Raw genomic sequence first — 19,565 nt, forward strand, 5'->3', positions numbered from 1 at the left:
ACGATATTCCCAGGTTATACAGTGAAGTTTTGTGTCACCTATTTTTGATGTTTTTGATGAACAGGACAACACATTATGAACACAGCCTCTTTTCTATGCCATAGTGGGGGAGAAGAAAATCCTTTATGTAAGTTATTCACTGCTCATAACCCCTGCTACACTACAGCTGTCATGCCCATTAGGGTTTAACAGCAGAAATGCCAAAGTGACACTGCCCACAGCTTCCCTGTCAGAGAGTCTTGCTCAAGCACATCTCAGGTAGTCATGATCAGGTAAACTGGGATGAGCAAATCACATCTCTGGGTGTTTTTCAAACCTGTATTCCTCTAATTTCAAGTATGTGAGAGATACTGTATGATTCTCTTAAATGACTGCTGTTGTCTGTCTTTCAAAGCCCTTTTCATCACAACATCTCAGCCTAAAGACAAATGGATTTCCTATTCATGTATGTACTTTACCTCTGATAAATCTCCATTTCTCGCGTGAATCTTGGCCATGCTTTCAAGCCACGTCCTACGTAATTCAGGTGTGCTGGCATATGAATTTGCTAGGCTGTACTGCAGATCCACAAGCATCTCAGGGTCCTTCTCATGCTCCTTCATCTGAGCTGTGGCCATCAAAACTGTCCTGATGCGTTTGGTCAGATCCTTCACCTCTGCTGGGAAATTAACGTTCTTTGGGAAAGATAAGCAACACATCACTAAAACCATCCAGAGAGTCACATGCAGCACCCCTGAATGAGCTAGAGTTCTGCTTATGGAAGACCTTTCTACCTTTCCCTAATTCAGTAGGCTTGGAAGCAGAGTCACAGTTCCACAGTACATACACATTGTACACAAATTCTTGATGTTTTCAGACTTGTTTCCCTCCTTTGCTTTGTTTAAAAGTAAAAACATCCAGAAAAAGTAAATGAAACTAAATGCTCCCCTCCTCCATGTCACACAGAGATGAGCATGTCACAGAAGCAGTGTGACTGACTGCAGTCCTGTGAAATCAAAGCTGGACTTTGAAAACAAATACAATTGTTAACTGCATCTTATTACATAATACATCAAATTACCTATGCTAATTATCTACCCATTTGTTTATACTAACTTTATCATTAACCTCAGTGGAGCTACGCTAAAGTCACCTTCAGAGAAGGAACAACACCTCCAAAGTACAAAATTCAAAATGCATGTTGACAAATGTTTGGACAGGAATTGCAAAAATTATAAACCAGAATCTTTTTTCAACAATTTTAGTATAGACAGTGATTATAATAGCAGTGGTAACTCATATAAATGGTAAGTGCCTTTTTCAGGTTGTACCTGTTTTTGCTACACACTTACTGAAGAAAGGAAAGGGATTGTTTGTAGACTAAAAATTGTCGACTGCAATTGCGTTTCATTAGTCACAATGCAGGACATCTCTGACATCAGGCAAATGAACAAAATAAGCAATAAATAACAAATAATACAATTTTCAAATAAAAATCCTTTTTGTTTGAAGAAAACTATTTTCAGTTATTAAGCTTCTGAGTCACAAGAACTTTCATGAATTTCAGACTGCCTGAGAGAGGCACACTATGAACGCATAAATCACTGGCTAAAAAGAGCCAGCAATTTTGTTCATTGAAACACTTGCTCCTGTGAAATTGTTGACCTTTTGCAAGAGGCAGTGATTGAAAAAAAAAATGTTCCTTACTTTCATCTGCTTGTCTCCATTAGCAAAATTATTTATAATTGCAAGTGAATGCTGAAAACGAGATCCGCCAATCCCCGCATCCGCTATCAGCTGGCTCACTGCTTTGATGAGCTGCACAGGGGGAGCAAACACAGGATGCAATTAGCAAAGAAAATCAGAGTTTCAGAATACTTTTTAACCCCTATTTTAGTATCACTTGATATACCAGGCTAGTGCACTGTGATACCTGTCTTAAAAGATAGCATATACGACGGCAAGGACTGTGAATAATCTTTCCAATGTGTGTAACTGCTCACATTTTGCAGAGTAATCGTGTTATTAATGGACTTTACATTTCTGTTCCTGTGCTATCAGGATTCTGTTCAGTTTCTTTTTCAGCTCTGCTCTCACTGCTGTAAGCAATGCATGTGAATCAGGAATAGCCATTTATCTGGTGACATGGCCACATTCACAGCTGTTGGCTCTCCCTGGACAATGCTGAGCAGCTCAAAAAACACGAGAGAATCCAGTCCAACTTCACACTTGGCAGGAAAATCAAGCTGCCACTGAGAATTGCCTTGCTTCAATGCATAAAAATAATAATGATAAAAACCAGTGCACATCAGTTAAATACTGATGATCTCACACTTTGCTTACCTGTAGATGGGATCTGACTATTGATTTCTGCTTGTTAAATTCAAAGTTCTTTCTCATGAAAAAATAAAGAAGAGCAGATGCTTCTGTCTGAGTCGAACGTGATCTATGGTTACAACACTTCAGGATTTCATAGCAGAGGGAACCACAGAGATCTGCTTGTCCTTGGAAGAATGCTGATGGGAACTATTGAAAAGAAATGTGTGAATATGTTCAGCACTACTCTCAGGCCTTGGTGCAGTTATTCTGAGTTAACAATTTTTTCTGTTAAGCTTGCAGTAAAAACAGCTCTCCCATAGTCATTCACACCAGGGTTTAAACTAAACATAATCCCACGTGCAAATTAAGATTAAGTAAGAGGTGCACACAGATTTTCATACAAACACCATATGCCATCAAACTGGCCTCCAGGAAACCCAGACAGCAGCTGGCACACGGCAAGCACAGCAGTAGAGTAGCCTCTCCACAAGGAATAGTTAACCAGGAAAAGCAGGAGGGGGGAGTTCTGTACTACTGTAAAAGTTGTTCAGGAGAAGGAAAATACTCTTTGAGTAGCTAAGTCAGTGAACTTCCAGAGGTCAACTGTTTGAACAGCAGGAGGCAACAGAGAGTGAAGGATGGCTCTCCAAGCCATACCTACTATTATCAACAGGGTGAGTGCAACAGAAGACAGAGTGAGGAGAGGTGAAGGACATACATATTGGCCACAGATCTAAAGTACTGCCCAAGAGGTTCTGCCGCAGGAACCACACATGATCCCTGTTCCCACAGAACTATGAAGAGAGAATTCAATCCCCTAAGCTATAGGATAAATTTAAAGGGTAATTCTGGATATATATTTATTCTCCCAACGCAGAGAGTTCTTCCGTTCCTCACTGTCTGGTATGCAATTTAAAGTTGTCTGTGGATGGTTTACTTCATGTTTCCCCCATGTCCTCAAGCTGCATTACTAGAAGAAGCATGATTTCCTCCTCCTTTCCCCTGAGAAAACAACCAGAGTGAGGCCACTGATCTACACTCTTGTGTTTCACAGGAACATTTAGGAGATGAGGCCAGTCTTGCTTATTCTCACTTTCCCATAGCAATTGTTATCTGTGTGCTACATTCTGCTTAGTTTTAAGAGGATCTCATCTAAGTCTACGACTTGTAAATTGTGCAGCCTTTGCAGTTGGCATCCAGTGCCAAATTGCCCACGATCATTTACATATGTGCAATACAAGCAAAGAAACATGTTGACACATAAGCATATTTTTGCCCCAAAACTCTTCTACGTTTAAAACTACGTATTTGCAAAACTGTTTTAGTTTGGATGAACTTTTGGTTAACTGTATGGAATGTTCTCCTGCTAGTTCCTCTGGGGACAGCAGCAGTCATTCACCACTGGATACTGCAAATCAGGTATCTGCCACGAAGACCGTGGATCTCTAGGGTTTCAAGCTGTCTTCCATAAGTGGTAGAGGCAGGAAAGTCAGTGATACAGCCAGATACCATCTATTCACATTAAAATTTCTCTTTCTTAGTAAATTCTTCATTTTCAAAACCAGAACTAATTTTTTCAGCTATTGTGAACTTCTTACTATTAATCAGCAATAAATAAGATCATCTTTGTCAGAAATAAGTATTAATACAGTGAAGTTCAGAACTCTTTCAAAGTACCCAATTGCCCCCAAGCTGTACTTGTAACATATTAATAGGCCCAACTAACAGGATAAAACCATAGTTACCTTGCCCACAAACAACCGTAGGGCAGCAAAGACATGCTTGAGAGCTGCTGCTGACTGGTTGATTTGCAAAAAGAGCATGTGTGTGTCAAAGACTTTCTTCATCAACACATTCTGGCAATCAGATTGCTGGAGCTGCCTCTGAAAAGTTCACAGATAGGACATTCTGGTTATTAAAGTGAATGAACAGAAGCAGCTGGACTTTACATCGGAGTGGTCCCATGGAGATGCTTTTCTCAATGTAAAAATCTCTGCAGATCAGGCTTTTCCAGCTTGCTACAGGCTCTTTCCTTGTAGTTCTTCAAGGACAGCACTTTCTATGCCTGTGGTTTGTACACACTGTATTTAAGGGCTGGGTAGCAGACAGGGAACACGAAAAGGTAAAAGGACCTGTTTGCTGTCTTGTGGCTGTGAGACCTCCAACAAGTCATCTGGACTTGCTGAAGCAATCTGAGCAGTTTTTAAAGAAGCAGAGGGTCTATCTGCTGACTTGAAGAGATATAGATAATAACCAGCTTGGAAATCTGTTGTCAAAAATCTCTGAAATCTAGTGGGATAACCATGAGTCAGAAAAGGTGTTGTATTAGTAGATGCATGACAATTTCAAGCAGAGCAGGGTTTTACATAGCCCTGGATATGTGTTTTTCTTCCACATCCTTCTATTCAGTTTGGATACTATGAGTCAATTCTTTTCTAAAAGACCTTCACTGAGGACTGGCATGTCTTATTTCCCTATCCTGCTGTCCCAGGCATTCCAAGTTTTCTGTGTGCCTGCTTCATTCCACCACATATCCCACATGGCACCCGTTCAAACAGAAAACAAAACCAGCAAAATATACCTGGTGATTCAGAGTGTAAAGACACAACAGGTCGAGGATTGTGAGGGACACCTCTGTAGCAATGTTTGCCTCTGTGTCTACGTACTGTACAATGTCTGTTTCACTGGAGGTACCTGCAACATATAAAAAGCAAGATGACAAGCAATCTTCTAAATGTTGCTAAAGATGATTTAATTCTCAGTCTGGTCATTAAGTATCATACAGTAGAGATGGGGTTCTAACTGCACACTTAATCAGAGGGGTATTTTGAAGAAAACTGCTTATAGGAGATGAAAGGAGGGGGAATTCGAGTCAACTTTCACTGGCTGCACCAGAGATGTGAGTTTATCCTTGCATTGTTTCTGTTCATCCTCAAAGGAGGTGAGAAACCTAATTGAAAAGTGGAATAGACAACTTTGTTCTCATAATTTTAAGAACCTTCTGCCATAAAAAGGTCTATATAGAGCCTGACCTAAACCCCATAGAAGTCCAGAGGGAAGTAAATAATTTCTGTACTTACTTGCAGTGCTACTGTCTATCATCTGCAAGAGTTTGGGGTTAGAAAGTGCATTTTTGCCACGGATTATTGGTAATGTTTGAGATCTGTGGTGCTTGTGGCCATCGTGACTTGAAGTAGAATGCATCCTGAAATTGAAAGGTACCATTAAAAACAGAAACAAAGAATATATTATTATGCCTGTTCTGAATTTTTCTGTGTCAGTTACTGCACTACTTCTCACAGGCTGAGTTAAACAAACTGATGCAGAACTTTTCAGAGAAAAAAAGATGAAGAAAGTCAGTGAGGTGGACAAAACCAACATGTGCTGTGATTTCTTGAGATCACAGGGGACAAAACATGCATTGAGTACTGAAATAGAGCACCAGCTTAAATAGCTGGTTGATGTTTAGAAAACTGTCTTTGGCTGAAGAGAAACTGAGATGAGTTCTGTTAGCTCAGAATATAAGAAAAATATATCCTGCTCGAGAAAGAAATGATACAGCTACTCTTAGGTGAAAAAATTGTGACAAACTGACAATGACAGTAAAAATATGTGTACATATGCATGTGTTCTTTTAACCCTCTTTGATGCTGAAAAACATATCATTAATTTATAATGAGAAGCTTAGAACTAAAATACTAATGATTATCATAATTTTTAAAGGATCTGAGCTGAAAACAACAGCTACTGTTTCTGCAATACTGAACAATATTGATAGTAACTAAGAATTCTTCTGAACATAACACTTTAAACAGCAGCTTGTAAGTCAAGTTGAAGTTAAAGGGACTCATATAGTTTACAGCTTTGGATGCTCAGAAATATGTTACATGTTTTGTCAGCCTCTTTTTGGTCAGTGCTGTGGCAGGGTATGAGGGCTGGAGGGTGACAACAGAGGTTTTGTTTTTACACAAGTTAGTAATACAATGTGACATTACCACTGGGAGAGCAGTCCTGATGCTTGGCCAGAGGAGTTTGAACCTTTCAGGGTTCCATTATTCTGGGTGGCCTGAACAAACTTAAAAGCAGCAGCAATTTTCCTATTAAGAGAAAATGAGTGTTAATCTGTTACAGAACGTGACATTGATTTTTGCCACATCCCTGTAGAATAAATGCAGGCCTGACAAAACCTGCCATGGAGCATGAACTGGTTTATTTGGCGACCTTTAACTTTTACACTGTATGACATATAGACCAGTTCACAGTGGTAACATAAAATTAAAAATGAAACATCAACTGAGATAAAGTATGCATTTCACATTTCACAGCTGAACACAATCCCCCTTTTTTGTCAGAGAGTACGGAGAGGCAGAACATTATTTTTTTTTTATTGCTGTGAAACACTTATTTATGCCTATTAAAACTATTCTTTCCATCACTTGCACAGAAATCCAGTGTTCAAAGTTCCCTTGTTTGGCATATGAACAGAAATACTGTTGAGAAAGGCCCAGCATTTTGAGTTATAAATGCAAGAATGGTTGTATATCATTGCATGTAATTCATCTTTTGTAGCAGGTATGCACTCAGACATCCAGAACACCATGATAACATTGTTTCCATAAAAGAAAAAATGAAGCATACATTGGCTTCAGTATGACAAATTGATGATTTCAGAAGAAAATTCATAGATACACTGTTAACCTCATTTAAGTCTAATATGACGCTGTAATATTTAAATATTACAGCATACAGTCTGTAACTAGAGAATTACCTTACAATGTTGCGTTTTCCTAGATATCTGAAATTTTGCAGACAAACCCTGAAAGATAAAACAACACATTTTATGTCTATTAATGGCTTCATACTTACGAAAGATATCTCAGCCTATTCCACTAGGTGGACAAACCCAAAGAGAAATTGTTTGCAGCCATCACTTTGGAATATTCAACATTAAAATCAAACAACCACAAAGTAAACTTACTCTAAAATGCTGAAAAAGTCCGTTATTTCTGAGAATGGTGCTCGCAACCAGTAGGAAATCAGTGCATCTAAAGGGAGATATTAAAATATTAAAATATATTATGTATCTGTTATAGCAAAATAAACTTGCCCCAAAGCCTGTAAAACACACTGATAATTATTTTAATTTAATCTGTGTTTGAATTCAGCATTCACAGTATTTTACAAAAATACAAATTAAGTGGTGAGTGCACATTTTCTTACCTTCCGAAATGGTTTTCATAATGTGAAGGAAACACATAAGAAGACTTCTGGTTTCAGCTTGATCCAACTTGTCAAAACGAAGAGTTGATCCAATCAAAGACAAAGGTCTCATGATCTGTTGAAGTGACAGCAAGGGGCCTTGTTTAGTATAGTGATAGACTTCCACCTCTGGTAAGCGTTTTCAACATTTGCACATGTACCTTTTCACACGTGTCAGTTCTCTCACTGTTTTTTTCATTGGTACTTGGGTTAGATTCAAGACTTGCTAAGGAAGCTCTGGAGTCAGCATGGTTTGCTGCAGAGATAGCTATTGATGAAAAGGCTGTAAATGAAAGTCATAGCAAACATGCTAAACTAAAACATTTATGGATACAAAAACTAACAAAAAATGGAAAACTTAAAAGGTGTCACATGCTGGATTGAGACAAGGGCTTTGATCTTCCAACAGCAAAGCTATTGATGGGTATGTTTAGTACTGAAAACATGCAACAAATCGAAGTACAATGATTCAGTTTCCATTTTTCATGGCATTAAAAGGGCCTGTTGCATTCTGCCAGGCCTAACCTAAAGCCACAAAAATCAGTGGAAAGATGCCTGAATTCACTTCCTTGAATTTTGAAATGGGGTTTGGAGGAAGTGAACAAACTAAGTTGTGTTTCTACTATTCTGTTAAGCCTGGAAAAACTAAGAAAATTTGCCTCTAAGAGATTGGATTTTCCAGGAGAAACCTTGGAACAATTCTTAAATCAGGCAGAGACTACAAGAATAAACTCAGGCAAAGGGAATTCTGAGAGCCTGAATACTGGCATCATTCCAAAGCAGGAGAGAAAGTGAAGCAGTGTAAGAAGAACAGTTTCACCAAAGAAATAAAAATCAATCCAGAAACACCCATAGGGAAGAGAAACATTGCATACCATGTTTCCCCAAATATTGTACAAAATGGGTTAATGACATCCTCCATGAATACTAAGCAGAAAGCACGATGGATTGAGGTACACAGAAATCTGACTATGTGTGTGTTCAATCTGTTATTTGTACCTGCTATAGAGTTCAGAACATCTTTGGAAAAGGACGTGTCCACAGAGTTTGCATGTTTCATTGCTGTCTGGCTCTGAAATCCTCCAGCTGTGCTCAAGTCGTCCCTAGATCCCTGTATTTGAAAGAAACAGAGGAAAGTCCAGTAGGTGATATCACTCATAACTTTGATAATGACAGCACACCCAGTAGGCTTAGACGCTGAGTTTGAGAACCTACTTTCAGTTGTTTAGACATGACAGCCTCAAAGGATCAAGGCTTGCCATAATATGCCAGATAGTTACTTGCAATATGAAACGCTCTCATAGTGGAATTTGTAAAGGACAGGGCAAGCCTAGCTGTGTTTGCTTCTGAAACACTAACACAGCACGGGGAAAGGAAAATTAATTGCCTTTAGCAATGCTCAGATGAAATGGGCTCATTTGCTGGAAGCACTGAAAGACACAACACCCCTGCAGAAACTGGCTTTTAGTTTTTAAAGCAGGACTAGGATTATAACACATCTAAACTTTAAAGAAACAAACAAACATACTCCTCCAGATGTGCAGTTTATATGGACATTTTCTGTGGCAGTAAAGCTGTTTCTGTACCCTTTCCCTCCTTACTTGTATGCATTCCCTCTGTCTCCTGCTCATGGTATAGCTCATGGTCCCTCTTTGTACTGGCTTTGGGTCCACCACGTAACCCTGCAAAGAGTCTGTGGGCAATGGGAGCTTTTCTTTACATCAAGGTCTCCCAGTTCCCTGCCAAGGGACCTGCCTGAGGACACATCCTCAGCCCCCAGCCTGCAGCAGCAGAGCAAATGTACTGGGACTGGCTGGGGCTCCAAACTTCTAAGCTCGAGTTTCCAGCCCTGTGACAGCCAGTGTCCTGGGGCTGTTCCCAGCCCTGCCAGTACAGACTCCCAGAGCCCTGCAGGTGCTCTGCAAATTGAGACTTTCCAAATGAAACTCTGCAGATGCAAGTATATCAGCATTTTCAGAACTGCATTCTGTTAGCTAATTTGTGACCAGCATAAACTTGGACCTCTTCTCACCAGACTGACTGGGATAGACTGGCTCAATTGGATCATTTCAGTGCTCCAAAAAAAAAAAAAATCACATGAATTACCTGATTGGAAGTATTGATATTGAAGAGGAACATATCTTTCATGTAAATCCTTGGCATATTGTCCAAAAGCATTCCGTAGAGTGGCATGTACAGGTTTGCTATTTGTGCCTGTTTTGCCTGAAAATGAAATATACAACATAATCCTCAAGAAACTACTAAACATATACCAGTGGCTAAATATGTTTAGCTACTGTGTGAACAAGTAAATGAAAAGAATAAACAGTTTCTTTACCGGCTCTGCATATCGATCATCAAATGAATGCTTTGCCATTAAGTTTTTAAGCACAGCCAAAGCTAAGTGCCTGATATCCTGGTCTTCTTGCAAGGCAAAACCAACCTCCCGCAGCAGGACTCCAATTAGAAAATGCTTACGGCAAAATTCATTAGTCAGTGTGTACTCTGGAATATCTTGGAACAGAATGGACAAGAATGCTTAAATTAATATATAGGTTACATACATCCTCTCCCTGCCATTTTTCAAATTTTCAATCTACTGTTAAACCTCGATTTCTTGATTTGACTGCCTCGTTCTGCTCCCTCACTTCCCGGAATGAATTAATCTAATATTATTATTTATCAAAATCATGCAGTCTCTACTATTTATATATAAATTCCCACATGAGAATCTCAAATGTTTAGCTCATAAGACTACTAATTTCTTTGAGGCAAAAATTGTTGGTCCCATATCCTAGCTGGAAGGGTTCTTAAAAACCACAGAGATTGAGAGCAATTCCACTTTTGAAAATGGTAAATAATTTTTGTCTAAATGCTGTGGCAGCAGTCAATGTAAACCTTAAAGCTCTTGATGTACAATTCTGCTCACTTATGCAGTCATTTTGTTCATACCTGATGTTCGATATTCCTGTGCTGATTCTGGTGGTGTCACAGTGTCTTCATTTTTCATAAACATAAAAAATAAGCAAAAATAACGCACTTTTTAATTATTAATTGTAAAAAACATATTTGCTTTGCCTTTGTTTTAAAAATTTGACTCAAATTTGAATTAAGCAGCTTCTACTCTTAAAAAAAAAGCTGTATGTCAGAACCAAACGCATTTCTTTGATGCTGCAAACTGAAGTAAAATGAAGATGAGCCCATTGTTTGAGCTTCTTCCCTTTCTGGTGTACCTTTTGAAACCCTTCCCTCGTTCACCACCTCCCATGGCTAATGCAGTAGCCTTGCTGATTTAGTAAATCAGTCATCACAAAGGGTCCAATACATGCACCTCAAAACTTCCAGCGAGAGCCACCTCCCAACCCCCTCATTGGCCTGTCAGAGGTTGCATTTATTTACAAGCATACTGAAAATAAGTTATTTTTAATCACACTGCTTAAGTACCACACCCAAAAAACTGTCTGAGGTTTCAGAGCCTGATGAGAGCACTTGAGAGAGTTAATTATTATCTGCTCTTTGAACCTCTCAATAATTTGCCATCATATAGAAAGTCTCCGGGGAGGCACCTTACCAGGAATGTTTGAAGACCTTATGGGCAGGCACAGAGGGATAAAGTGCTCATGATGACAGACTTCTTGGAGAAAGTCAAATTTGAACTGATGTAAAGTCTGAAAATCACAACAGGCAATGCCTCAATTCAGATTAAAACAGGGGAAATGGTGAGACAGAGCTCCACTACTACTTATCTCTACCTCAAACTTCACACTCACACCCAACAACAAAACCTTACCACTTGTTATGCCAAGCTGCACGAATAACGTGTGCTTTTCACCTCTGTTATCAAAAGAACTTGTCACAGACAAACAAGCTTTTTGGATTCTTCAACTATGATTTTTTGTTGAAGACATACTAATAAACCTAAGCTTGATCCAAACTAAATATTTAAGGTATATTTAAAGCTATGTTGGGTCTTTTGATGACATATACTATAGTATATAGTCATACTGAAGTATCTTCTCCAGTTCACAGAAATTTTGAACCATCATAGTTATGACTTCTCTTTTTATTTTTTTTTACTTCCTTTTTTTTTTTTTTTTTTTTTTTTTGCCAGTCAAATACAAAGTTTCAGCCAAACAGGTCAGATCTAGAACTTACTGACAGTAGTAAAAACTTCCTCTGTTGATGCCAGTGAGTTCCAGCTCCAAGGGATTTGGGTAATATATAGTTTTGGTATTATTTCCTTAGTATCTCCCTCCAAAGAAGCCATCCATGATCTTTTGTGGAGCCTTACAATTACCTCAAGAATTTATCATTCCTACTATAATGATGTGACACTGGGATATAAAGATAATATATGATATCCAGTAACAAATTTTTATTTCCATCTTCTCAGCTCACTGTTTTCAGTGGCAGAAAGCAGTTATTCAGGGCTACCCTGAATGCTCTAGCATTAGAAAGTACTTGTAAAAGTCTTTTAATTTGCACTATAATTAAATTGCAGCATTTCTGCTGCCACTGTCAGGCTAGGATACCTGGAACATGCACTTTTCAGAGTCTACCAAGTAGTGGATAGTAGGAAATTTTTCCCTGAAATGTTTTCTTGCACTTCATCAGGAACACAGCTGGACATGCTAATGGCAAATAAAGAAGTGAAGCATCTGAAATGCGTTTCCCAAGAGGAACTGTGACATTTTGAGGGAACACAGCAATGAACTGGTTTCTAACGAGGTATTTCAACTTTTGAATAAATATTTCTCAAAACAATCCTTAAATGTCAAAATATGGAGTATCATGAGGGATATTTCTGTGGAACAGAATTACAATTAATTCAAACTGTACTGCTATAGATGGGTACACCAACAAAATATTCAGGCAACAATATACACTGTTATATTTTCTGAAAAGGGAGGTCAGTTTGCAGATTGTCTTTTTGATACATAAACAATCCAGTTAAAGAAGCAAAAGACACACAGAAAGAAATCTTGCCGCACATTTGGAAGACTGACTCTTGCTTAGGCATTGAAATGAAAATGATGCAAGGCCTCTCTCTCCTTGAGGTCAGAAATCTCTGGTTTTATTTTGTGACTATTGTTTTCAAGTGCTACAAAGCCTGTTCCAGCAGTACATCTGTCACAACTCTGCAGTGATTCTGCTTCCAACACCCTGGCAGATGGACCTGGAAGGATTCTGGCAATGCTCACGCACTTACTGCCAAGGAGGTGCTAAGTGCTGCTCTGCACACTGATTAATCTCAGGCTTTTCCATTGGCCATTAATGGGCTTTTTTAATTAAACATCTGTTTCTGTGGTTGACTGTCTTTAGGGAAGTTTGAAATGTGGAAACAGTTTTCAGATTGCATAATATTATTTACAGAATTATAGACTTTAGGCTATGACATCAATAATTGAGAGACTCCATTCTACATCTGTTCCAGAGATTAGGTGAAAGACCTGAGAGCAGAAGGAAGTTGGTTATAGTAAAAAGCAAAGCAGACCTGAAGTAATCTCACTCTAGCCACAAATGCCCAGATCACCACTAAAGAATTATAAGAAGTTGATGGATGAAAGTTTTGTAAGCTTTTTAGGGAAAGATGAGTCATTCAAATTGTATATCTTGAATACATTCTGTTATCTATATATATGCTCTGGTATGGTAGCTCATAAGCTCTGGTGTGGAAGAGAAAAAGCCTGTGACTCATCCTGATGGATGAAGAGCAAAGGAGTCAAGCTGAATAATTCGGGGACCTCTCGCTGTTTGAAATTTATTGTTCAAACTATATCAGTGACTACTGCAGGTATTGTAGAAGAAATTCAGGCTGCAGGGAATTTTCCTCATAGCAAGCACAAACTTATTTGGAGCAGATTGGCCTTCTTGCATCATCAGTGAGGTAAGAACACGGCATTCATGGTTACAGTCTCACTTGAGTTTACACAACGTTAACTCCTTTCATATGCTCTTACTTCATCCTCCTCAAAGAAAATTAATACCAATTGCTGCTGATCTTTATGGACCAAACCACAAATGTACTCCCAAGGAATCAAAGCTTAAATTCAGCCTTTTGAATGCTTTGTCCTGAGCAATCTGCAGAGTCTGCTCTTACAGGTCTCAGTGAGTAGTTGTTTGAACATGGCTATTTACTTCCAGAAAAGGGGAATAGGTGGCTTGAAACCAGGAGGTTTTAATCCATATTTACAGTAAATGTTTTCACTGACTTGAGTTCTGAGCATGGTGAAGTCATGGAATCATAAATAATTTCAATATAAAAATATTCTGCTAGTCAGTCACTTTAGAAAAAACAGAAACAAAAAAATAAATCAAAACCATACCTTGCTATCTCCAGCTCCAAACATACTTATATAATTGTTGACCATCTTGAACACAAATCCACGATCCATAAATGTAAAACAGCGCTAAGAAAGCGGGGGAAAAAAAGAAGTATTATTTTATAGGCAAAAAGAGCAGTACATAGCCTCCCTTACCTGGCTGTTCACTTTGGGTCACACTTGAATTGTTTGTGCAGATGAGGTTAGCCTTCAGCAGGGCAAGGAAAAATCAGGGAAATGGCGAATCTGCCTTGATCTTTACATTTATTTTCAGTAACAATAAATTGATCAAACTTTTCATTTTTACTGTGTCCACAGACTAAAATAGCCATCACAGTGCACTAGAGAAAGCTTATCTAATGAAAGCCACTCACATGTGGCACCACTCCATTGTTAGAGGTGGCACATGATGGGAACTGACCTGAAAATCTCTCTCAGCAACAGGGCAGTGACTTGTGAGGAATCAGTCCAGCCACAATACTCATTGTCTGAGCTGTGTCTTCTCTCTGGGACCAAGTACAACACTACAACTACAAGCTCTTCCTGACTGATGGGACTAAATATTGACAGAAGTTGTAAAGGTTTTTGAGGGCCCTGGTTCTACAGTTACTGACATTTTTAACTTGCAGAGTCAGCCTACCAGATAGAGAATGCAATCTTCAATTCTCTCCTTTTCTGCAGTTCCTGAACTCTGCAAAACTAGAAAAGCACTGAGCCTTCTGCTACATACATTCAAACATGGTTCCTCAATTAGGAACAATTAATCCACCCATAGTCATTCAGGGTTATAGCATTTAAAGAAAAAATACCAGCTCAACTCTAACTACAGTCTCATTACCAAACTTTTTACCCATTTGAACGTAATTTAAGAATCTGTAAAAGCTGAAAACTTCATACACAGAAATGAATTACAATTGATTTAAAGCAGACTTACATAAAGCTTTTTGCAATCTCAAAGACCCAAGGCCATAGAAAATGAAACAATCCAACACTGAACTTGGAAACTGAGCCATCATTCACTCAGAATTGGTTTTAATCCCTCTGACTGGACTAGAATAGTTTCTAGTTTGCATTAAGTATGGGTAAATAAGTGCACATGCTGTAATGACAAAACATCTCACCTTGAGAAATTTGGCAGTGCTGTAGTTTGCATTCCTGGTTTCTTCAAGAGAATCCTTGTACTTCCAAAGAACATGGTCTGCTAAAATCATCACAAGGGTATCCAGCTCAGCTTGAAATGATTCTGGAAACCTCCGAGTTCGAGAAACCTAAGCAGGGAATAGATCATCAACTTGAGAGTGTATGATGCTGCACATTAAACCTGAAAGTACATTCAGGCCAACAATAAAGACATTAAAGCACAGGCCATTCAACATAGAAGAAAAGTATTCCTAGAATTCCACGGATCTATTCTGAGAATAAACTCCAAACAGAAAAATCTGGTCCACAAGAAAGCGGGAAACCTACCCTCAGTTCTTGTACAGTCAAGAATAGGTTTGAGCCTAGCAGGTAATATAATTTTTTTTTTAGGTAAGCCAAATATTTTACAAAGTATAACAGCATTTATTTTATTGACCAGTCAAGGAGAAAAGTTCAAATATGTGTATTTCCCAGGATTCTGCATTTTATATTTTCCCTAAGAGAAGGATTGCCTACTTGATGAGCTTCTGCATATTCTTACCTTTGTTTTGTTTGTATCAACCAAGTGCTGTGCCATTGATTTTAAGATAACTGCAAAGAAGAACCAGGAATGCTGTTCAAAAGAAGGAAAAGAACGAATGAAAAACGATTACTTGAATAAATACTTTATGATGCATTACCATTCCTTACAGATGGATTGCATGTCTCAGTAATGCACAATGATAAAAACCATTCAACAAGTAAATTTAAAAATCTAAGTGTCATGTATTTGAGTAACACTGGATTATGTCCTTAAGAGAGCTGAAGCCATCAGCATTTTGTCATTGTGGTTTTGTGCAACAAGGAGCCCCCAGGCACCACTCCTATAATCTTCCCATTCCTACTCAGCACTGTCTTCATGGCTTGTTTGCAGGTAACTGGCAGAAAAGTGTGATGCAGAGGATCTCAGAGAATAAACTGCTTTGTTAGTTTCAGCAGACTGGAATTTGGCACAGAATAAGATGGTACTTGTTTAAAACATGAACAGAGTGGTTCTTCAAATATCGTTTGTAACAGTGAATAGGTGGGATACAGATATCTGTATCCTCAGATATGTGAGATAAATACACTCAAAAAGCTTACAAATTGCAAAAAAACCCAGCCACCCCTAAACAAACCCAACCACAAGTACTTTTGGATGGCCCAGGTTTCCTGCAGGCTAGCATTTCTGCTTTTTTCAGCCCACTTTTTGCTATTGCAGTGGCTCATCACAGGAAATCAGAACTGGTTCTTTTTAAACAAGTGAGCGTATTTTTGCCACTGGGAATTCCTGAGCTGGACTAGCTAGCTCTTGTACATCACTGAGAGGCTCAGTGATGGGCCTTACACATGTATGAATTTCTGAGACCTGGTTTGATATGAGAAACCTCAGGAAACCTCAATCATTCTATTTTGGTAATTGTTAATCAAAGGTGATTATGAGAGGAAATCAGATGTAAACATCCTACATACAGATGAATATTTTCCCTGCATCTTCCAAATTAAAAATTAAAACAAAGCATCCTGAGAGTAATTGCCCACATCATATTGTGTAAGAATTAGGTTTCCAACTCAGACAGAGCTGTAACAGACAGAAGGAACTTTTAGTATGCAAACAACATTCTGAGAAATGTGCTATGCTGAGAACCTGCAGCAGGTGTGCTAACTGTTGAATCACTGCAGGATGTGGTTTGCACAAAGCTCATACAGGGAAAGGGGAGAGGAGAAAGAAATGAGACAAGTGAGTTTCAGGCAGAAGACCAGTAGTATAACTATAAATGTGCTAATTCAAGCTGTCATTCACCTTTAAAACCTGTTTCACTGTTACTTGTTCATTTGATTTCAGAAGACCAGTCATATTCTTGGACAGCTCCTCATGGACAGTTCTTCCATCAAATGATTTGGTCCTGAAGACATACTGGAGAAGAAAGGAAAAATAAAAATTATCAAAATGTGCATTACAACAAATATAAAAACCCCTCAGTCGGTGACGATAAATTATTTATATACAACCAACAGCTGGCAATCTTTGTTGCCAAAATATCTCAACTGAACAGTCCATTCACATAAAGTTTAGTTTCCCTGGCAGTAATGGTACAACACTGCTCCCCTACAAAATCCCAGTTTCAAACACAACTTCCTGTTGATTTCAGCTTATTGTGAATCAAGAGGAAATTTTGCTTAAAATCAGCACTTGAATTTATTTTTTTAATAGAGCATAGGATCCTGACATGTCTAAACTGCCTTTCAAGCCAGCTCACCAGGAAAGAAAAGATTAAGCAAGTAGAGGAAGTATGGAGGGTTTTTCACCCACCTAATCAGGGCCACCTTTCACTTGCTCCTTTCTTCCAGTGGCAACAGCTAGTCAGAGCTGGTAACAACTCTTCATCCTGAAAGGTGTAGAGCACCCACTGGAGCTGATAGAAGGGGAAAACTATACCCCTCTCAGAAACCAAGCCCTCAAGAAAGGAATTTATCTACCGAGTTGCTCGGAACTCATAAATCTACTACGAGTTTTATTCAACATGTTAAGCTAACAATTCAGTACCACTGTGCCTTCCCTTAAGCAAGAGCTCTAACAGTGCATCAGTTGGGACCAAATACCTTTTCAATACAACCAGGTTGGCAAAAGAAAGGAATATCCCTTGAAAATATCTTATTAGTATGCAGCCTTGTTTCCATAGCAGATGCTATAGCTTCTCCCTATGTAGTTTGGCACTTCTGGGTCCAGTTACTAAAGTCAGTGTAATTTTGCATTATTACTGCATTGTGACTCACAATTCTCAACTTCCTTATTCCCAAAACAGCATTTGTAAACCAGATATTTGTTTCCTTACAGATGGAAAAAAAAAAAGAGATTACAGTTATTGGTTTCTGACTGCAGCTGGAAAAGGGAAAACAGGCTACATGAACTTATGGTGTAGCTTAATAATCACCTGTAGTTTCAAAGAAATTCAGCTGGTTCTTTCAGTAAGTGTTTACTGCAATTTTTAAGTTATTGAGTAGATGAGGTTTCAATACCTATTTAATTAATTATATTTAAATGTTACGTGGGTTATTTATTTTGGAGCCTGAACAGCTCTGCTGGACCTCAGCAGAATTCTTCCATGCTTAAACTGGAGTACTTGAGACTAGAATGGAACTACTCAGATGCTGAGGTACATGATCTGTAAAAACATACATTCATAAAGTATGAAAGTAAATCCATACCATGGAAATATCAAACAACAGTTGTAAACACTGAAATTGAACTGTTTTCACATTTAGCAACCTAACTCCTAGCCTATTTTCATTATTCTGCCCACGAACATGCTAAAGTTTCCAGTTTATCAGGAATGTATTTGCCTTTACTTTATTCCTAAAATTAATTTAAACACCTCCTTCCAAACTTATGTCATGTGTATTACTCATCATCCACAAATGAAATGTACTTCATGAAAAGTACTTCTTGCACAGTGAAGTAGGATATCATTACAGCCAGAAGCCCATCATACTGTGTGTCTCCCATAGCTTCTTTCCATGACTGTGAGTGGTTTCTCATTGCTATCACAACCTCCATTAGTTCTGTCATCACTGACCAGAGCAGGTCAAGAGACAAAGTGATGGCAATATCTACTTCAATTCTTCTAACAACCTGCAATTCTCCTCTATGTGGCTATTTGAAATACACAAATAAGTTAATAAACATAATAATCAGAGATCTTACAACTTTCTCATTACTGATTCATCTAGTATGACTACTAGCCCTCTCCCCTGCAACTAAAAGTGAGAGAAAACAATAAAGGCAAGTGAAGAGAAAAAATAAGTGTAACACCCTTAAGTGCTGATGGATTTTTCTGCCTGTGCCAGTAACAGGAGTTAATGTATGCTTCTACTTAAAAACACACTGCTTCATAAAATTCTCAGCTTATAAAGCTGTTACCCAAATGTACTGATGATGAGAAACTTGCTGGCCAACAGCATTATTCATACTCATTTAATGGATATTCAACTGATACAGAAAACAAGGAGATCATCTTTAAAGAGGCCACTCCTTTGTTATTTTAAGTTATACTACAGCTTGTCCAGACCCAAACTCCCCACACAGAACATAGCCATATTTATTCTAAATATACCCTATTCTTCAAAACAATAATGGATGAAAAAAGCTGAGTAAACAGGGAAAAGTTATGAGAATCTGAACTCCACAGATGAGAAAAGAATTCATGTACAAGAGCAAATGCAAAAACATGGGATCTTGAAACTAAAATCATGACTTAATCAGAAGTTAAAAAGCTAGAGATTCCTAAGAGACATGCAGCCACCTTGCAACCAGGAAAAGCACCAAGAAGTACCTAGTTCATAAAAATTACTTGTGGACCCTTTTCAACTGCAATGAAGGCAGCCCTGTACCTATACAACATAGATGGTCAGATACTTCATAGTGATAAATCTCATCACAGTCAAGAGGAGTGCTGCATTAAATATCTCTTGCTAGTATCTATCTGGCTGAAGTTTCATGATCTTTCATGTAGTTATTTTCCCCTT

At 38.4% G+C, this 19,565-nt stretch overlaps 1 protein-coding gene across 1 annotated transcript in view; it reads right to left on the bottom strand.

Moving 5' to 3' along the window:
• DOCK10 (dedicator of cytokinesis 10) overlaps positions 1–19,565 on the bottom strand; it is a 121,942-nt gene that overhangs the window by 18,648 nt on the left and 83,729 nt on the right. The window contains exons 26-45 of the mRNA XM_018080034.2: positions 16,843–16,956; positions 15,562–15,633; positions 15,002–15,148; positions 13,884–13,967; positions 11,129–11,225; positions 10,510–10,554; positions 9,896–10,071; positions 9,664–9,780; positions 8,557–8,668; positions 7,719–7,840; positions 7,519–7,633; positions 7,277–7,343; positions 7,067–7,114; positions 6,294–6,395; positions 5,379–5,503; positions 4,880–4,992; positions 4,044–4,181; positions 2,323–2,505; positions 1,687–1,797; positions 459–674 (exon numbers count right to left, since the gene is read on the bottom strand). Coding sequence (XP_017935523.1) covers positions 459–674; positions 1,687–1,797; positions 2,323–2,505; positions 4,044–4,181; positions 4,880–4,992; positions 5,379–5,503; positions 6,294–6,395; positions 7,067–7,114; positions 7,277–7,343; positions 7,519–7,633; positions 7,719–7,840; positions 8,557–8,668; positions 9,664–9,780; positions 9,896–10,071; positions 10,510–10,554; positions 11,129–11,225; positions 13,884–13,967; positions 15,002–15,148; positions 15,562–15,633; positions 16,843–16,956 — 2,304 coding nt within the window. The remainder of the gene's footprint in view (positions 1–458; positions 675–1,686; positions 1,798–2,322; positions 2,506–4,043; positions 4,182–4,879; positions 4,993–5,378; positions 5,504–6,293; positions 6,396–7,066; positions 7,115–7,276; positions 7,344–7,518; positions 7,634–7,718; positions 7,841–8,556; positions 8,669–9,663; positions 9,781–9,895; positions 10,072–10,509; positions 10,555–11,128; positions 11,226–13,883; positions 13,968–15,001; positions 15,149–15,561; positions 15,634–16,842; positions 16,957–19,565) is intronic.

Source organism: Manacus vitellinus, unplaced genomic scaffold, assembly GCF_001715985.3.
Source record: "Manacus vitellinus isolate BGI_N305 unplaced genomic scaffold, ASM171598v3 scaffold_49_pilon, whole genome shotgun sequence".
Classification (NCBI taxonomy): Eukaryota; Metazoa; Chordata; class Aves; order Passeriformes; family Pipridae; genus Manacus; species Manacus vitellinus.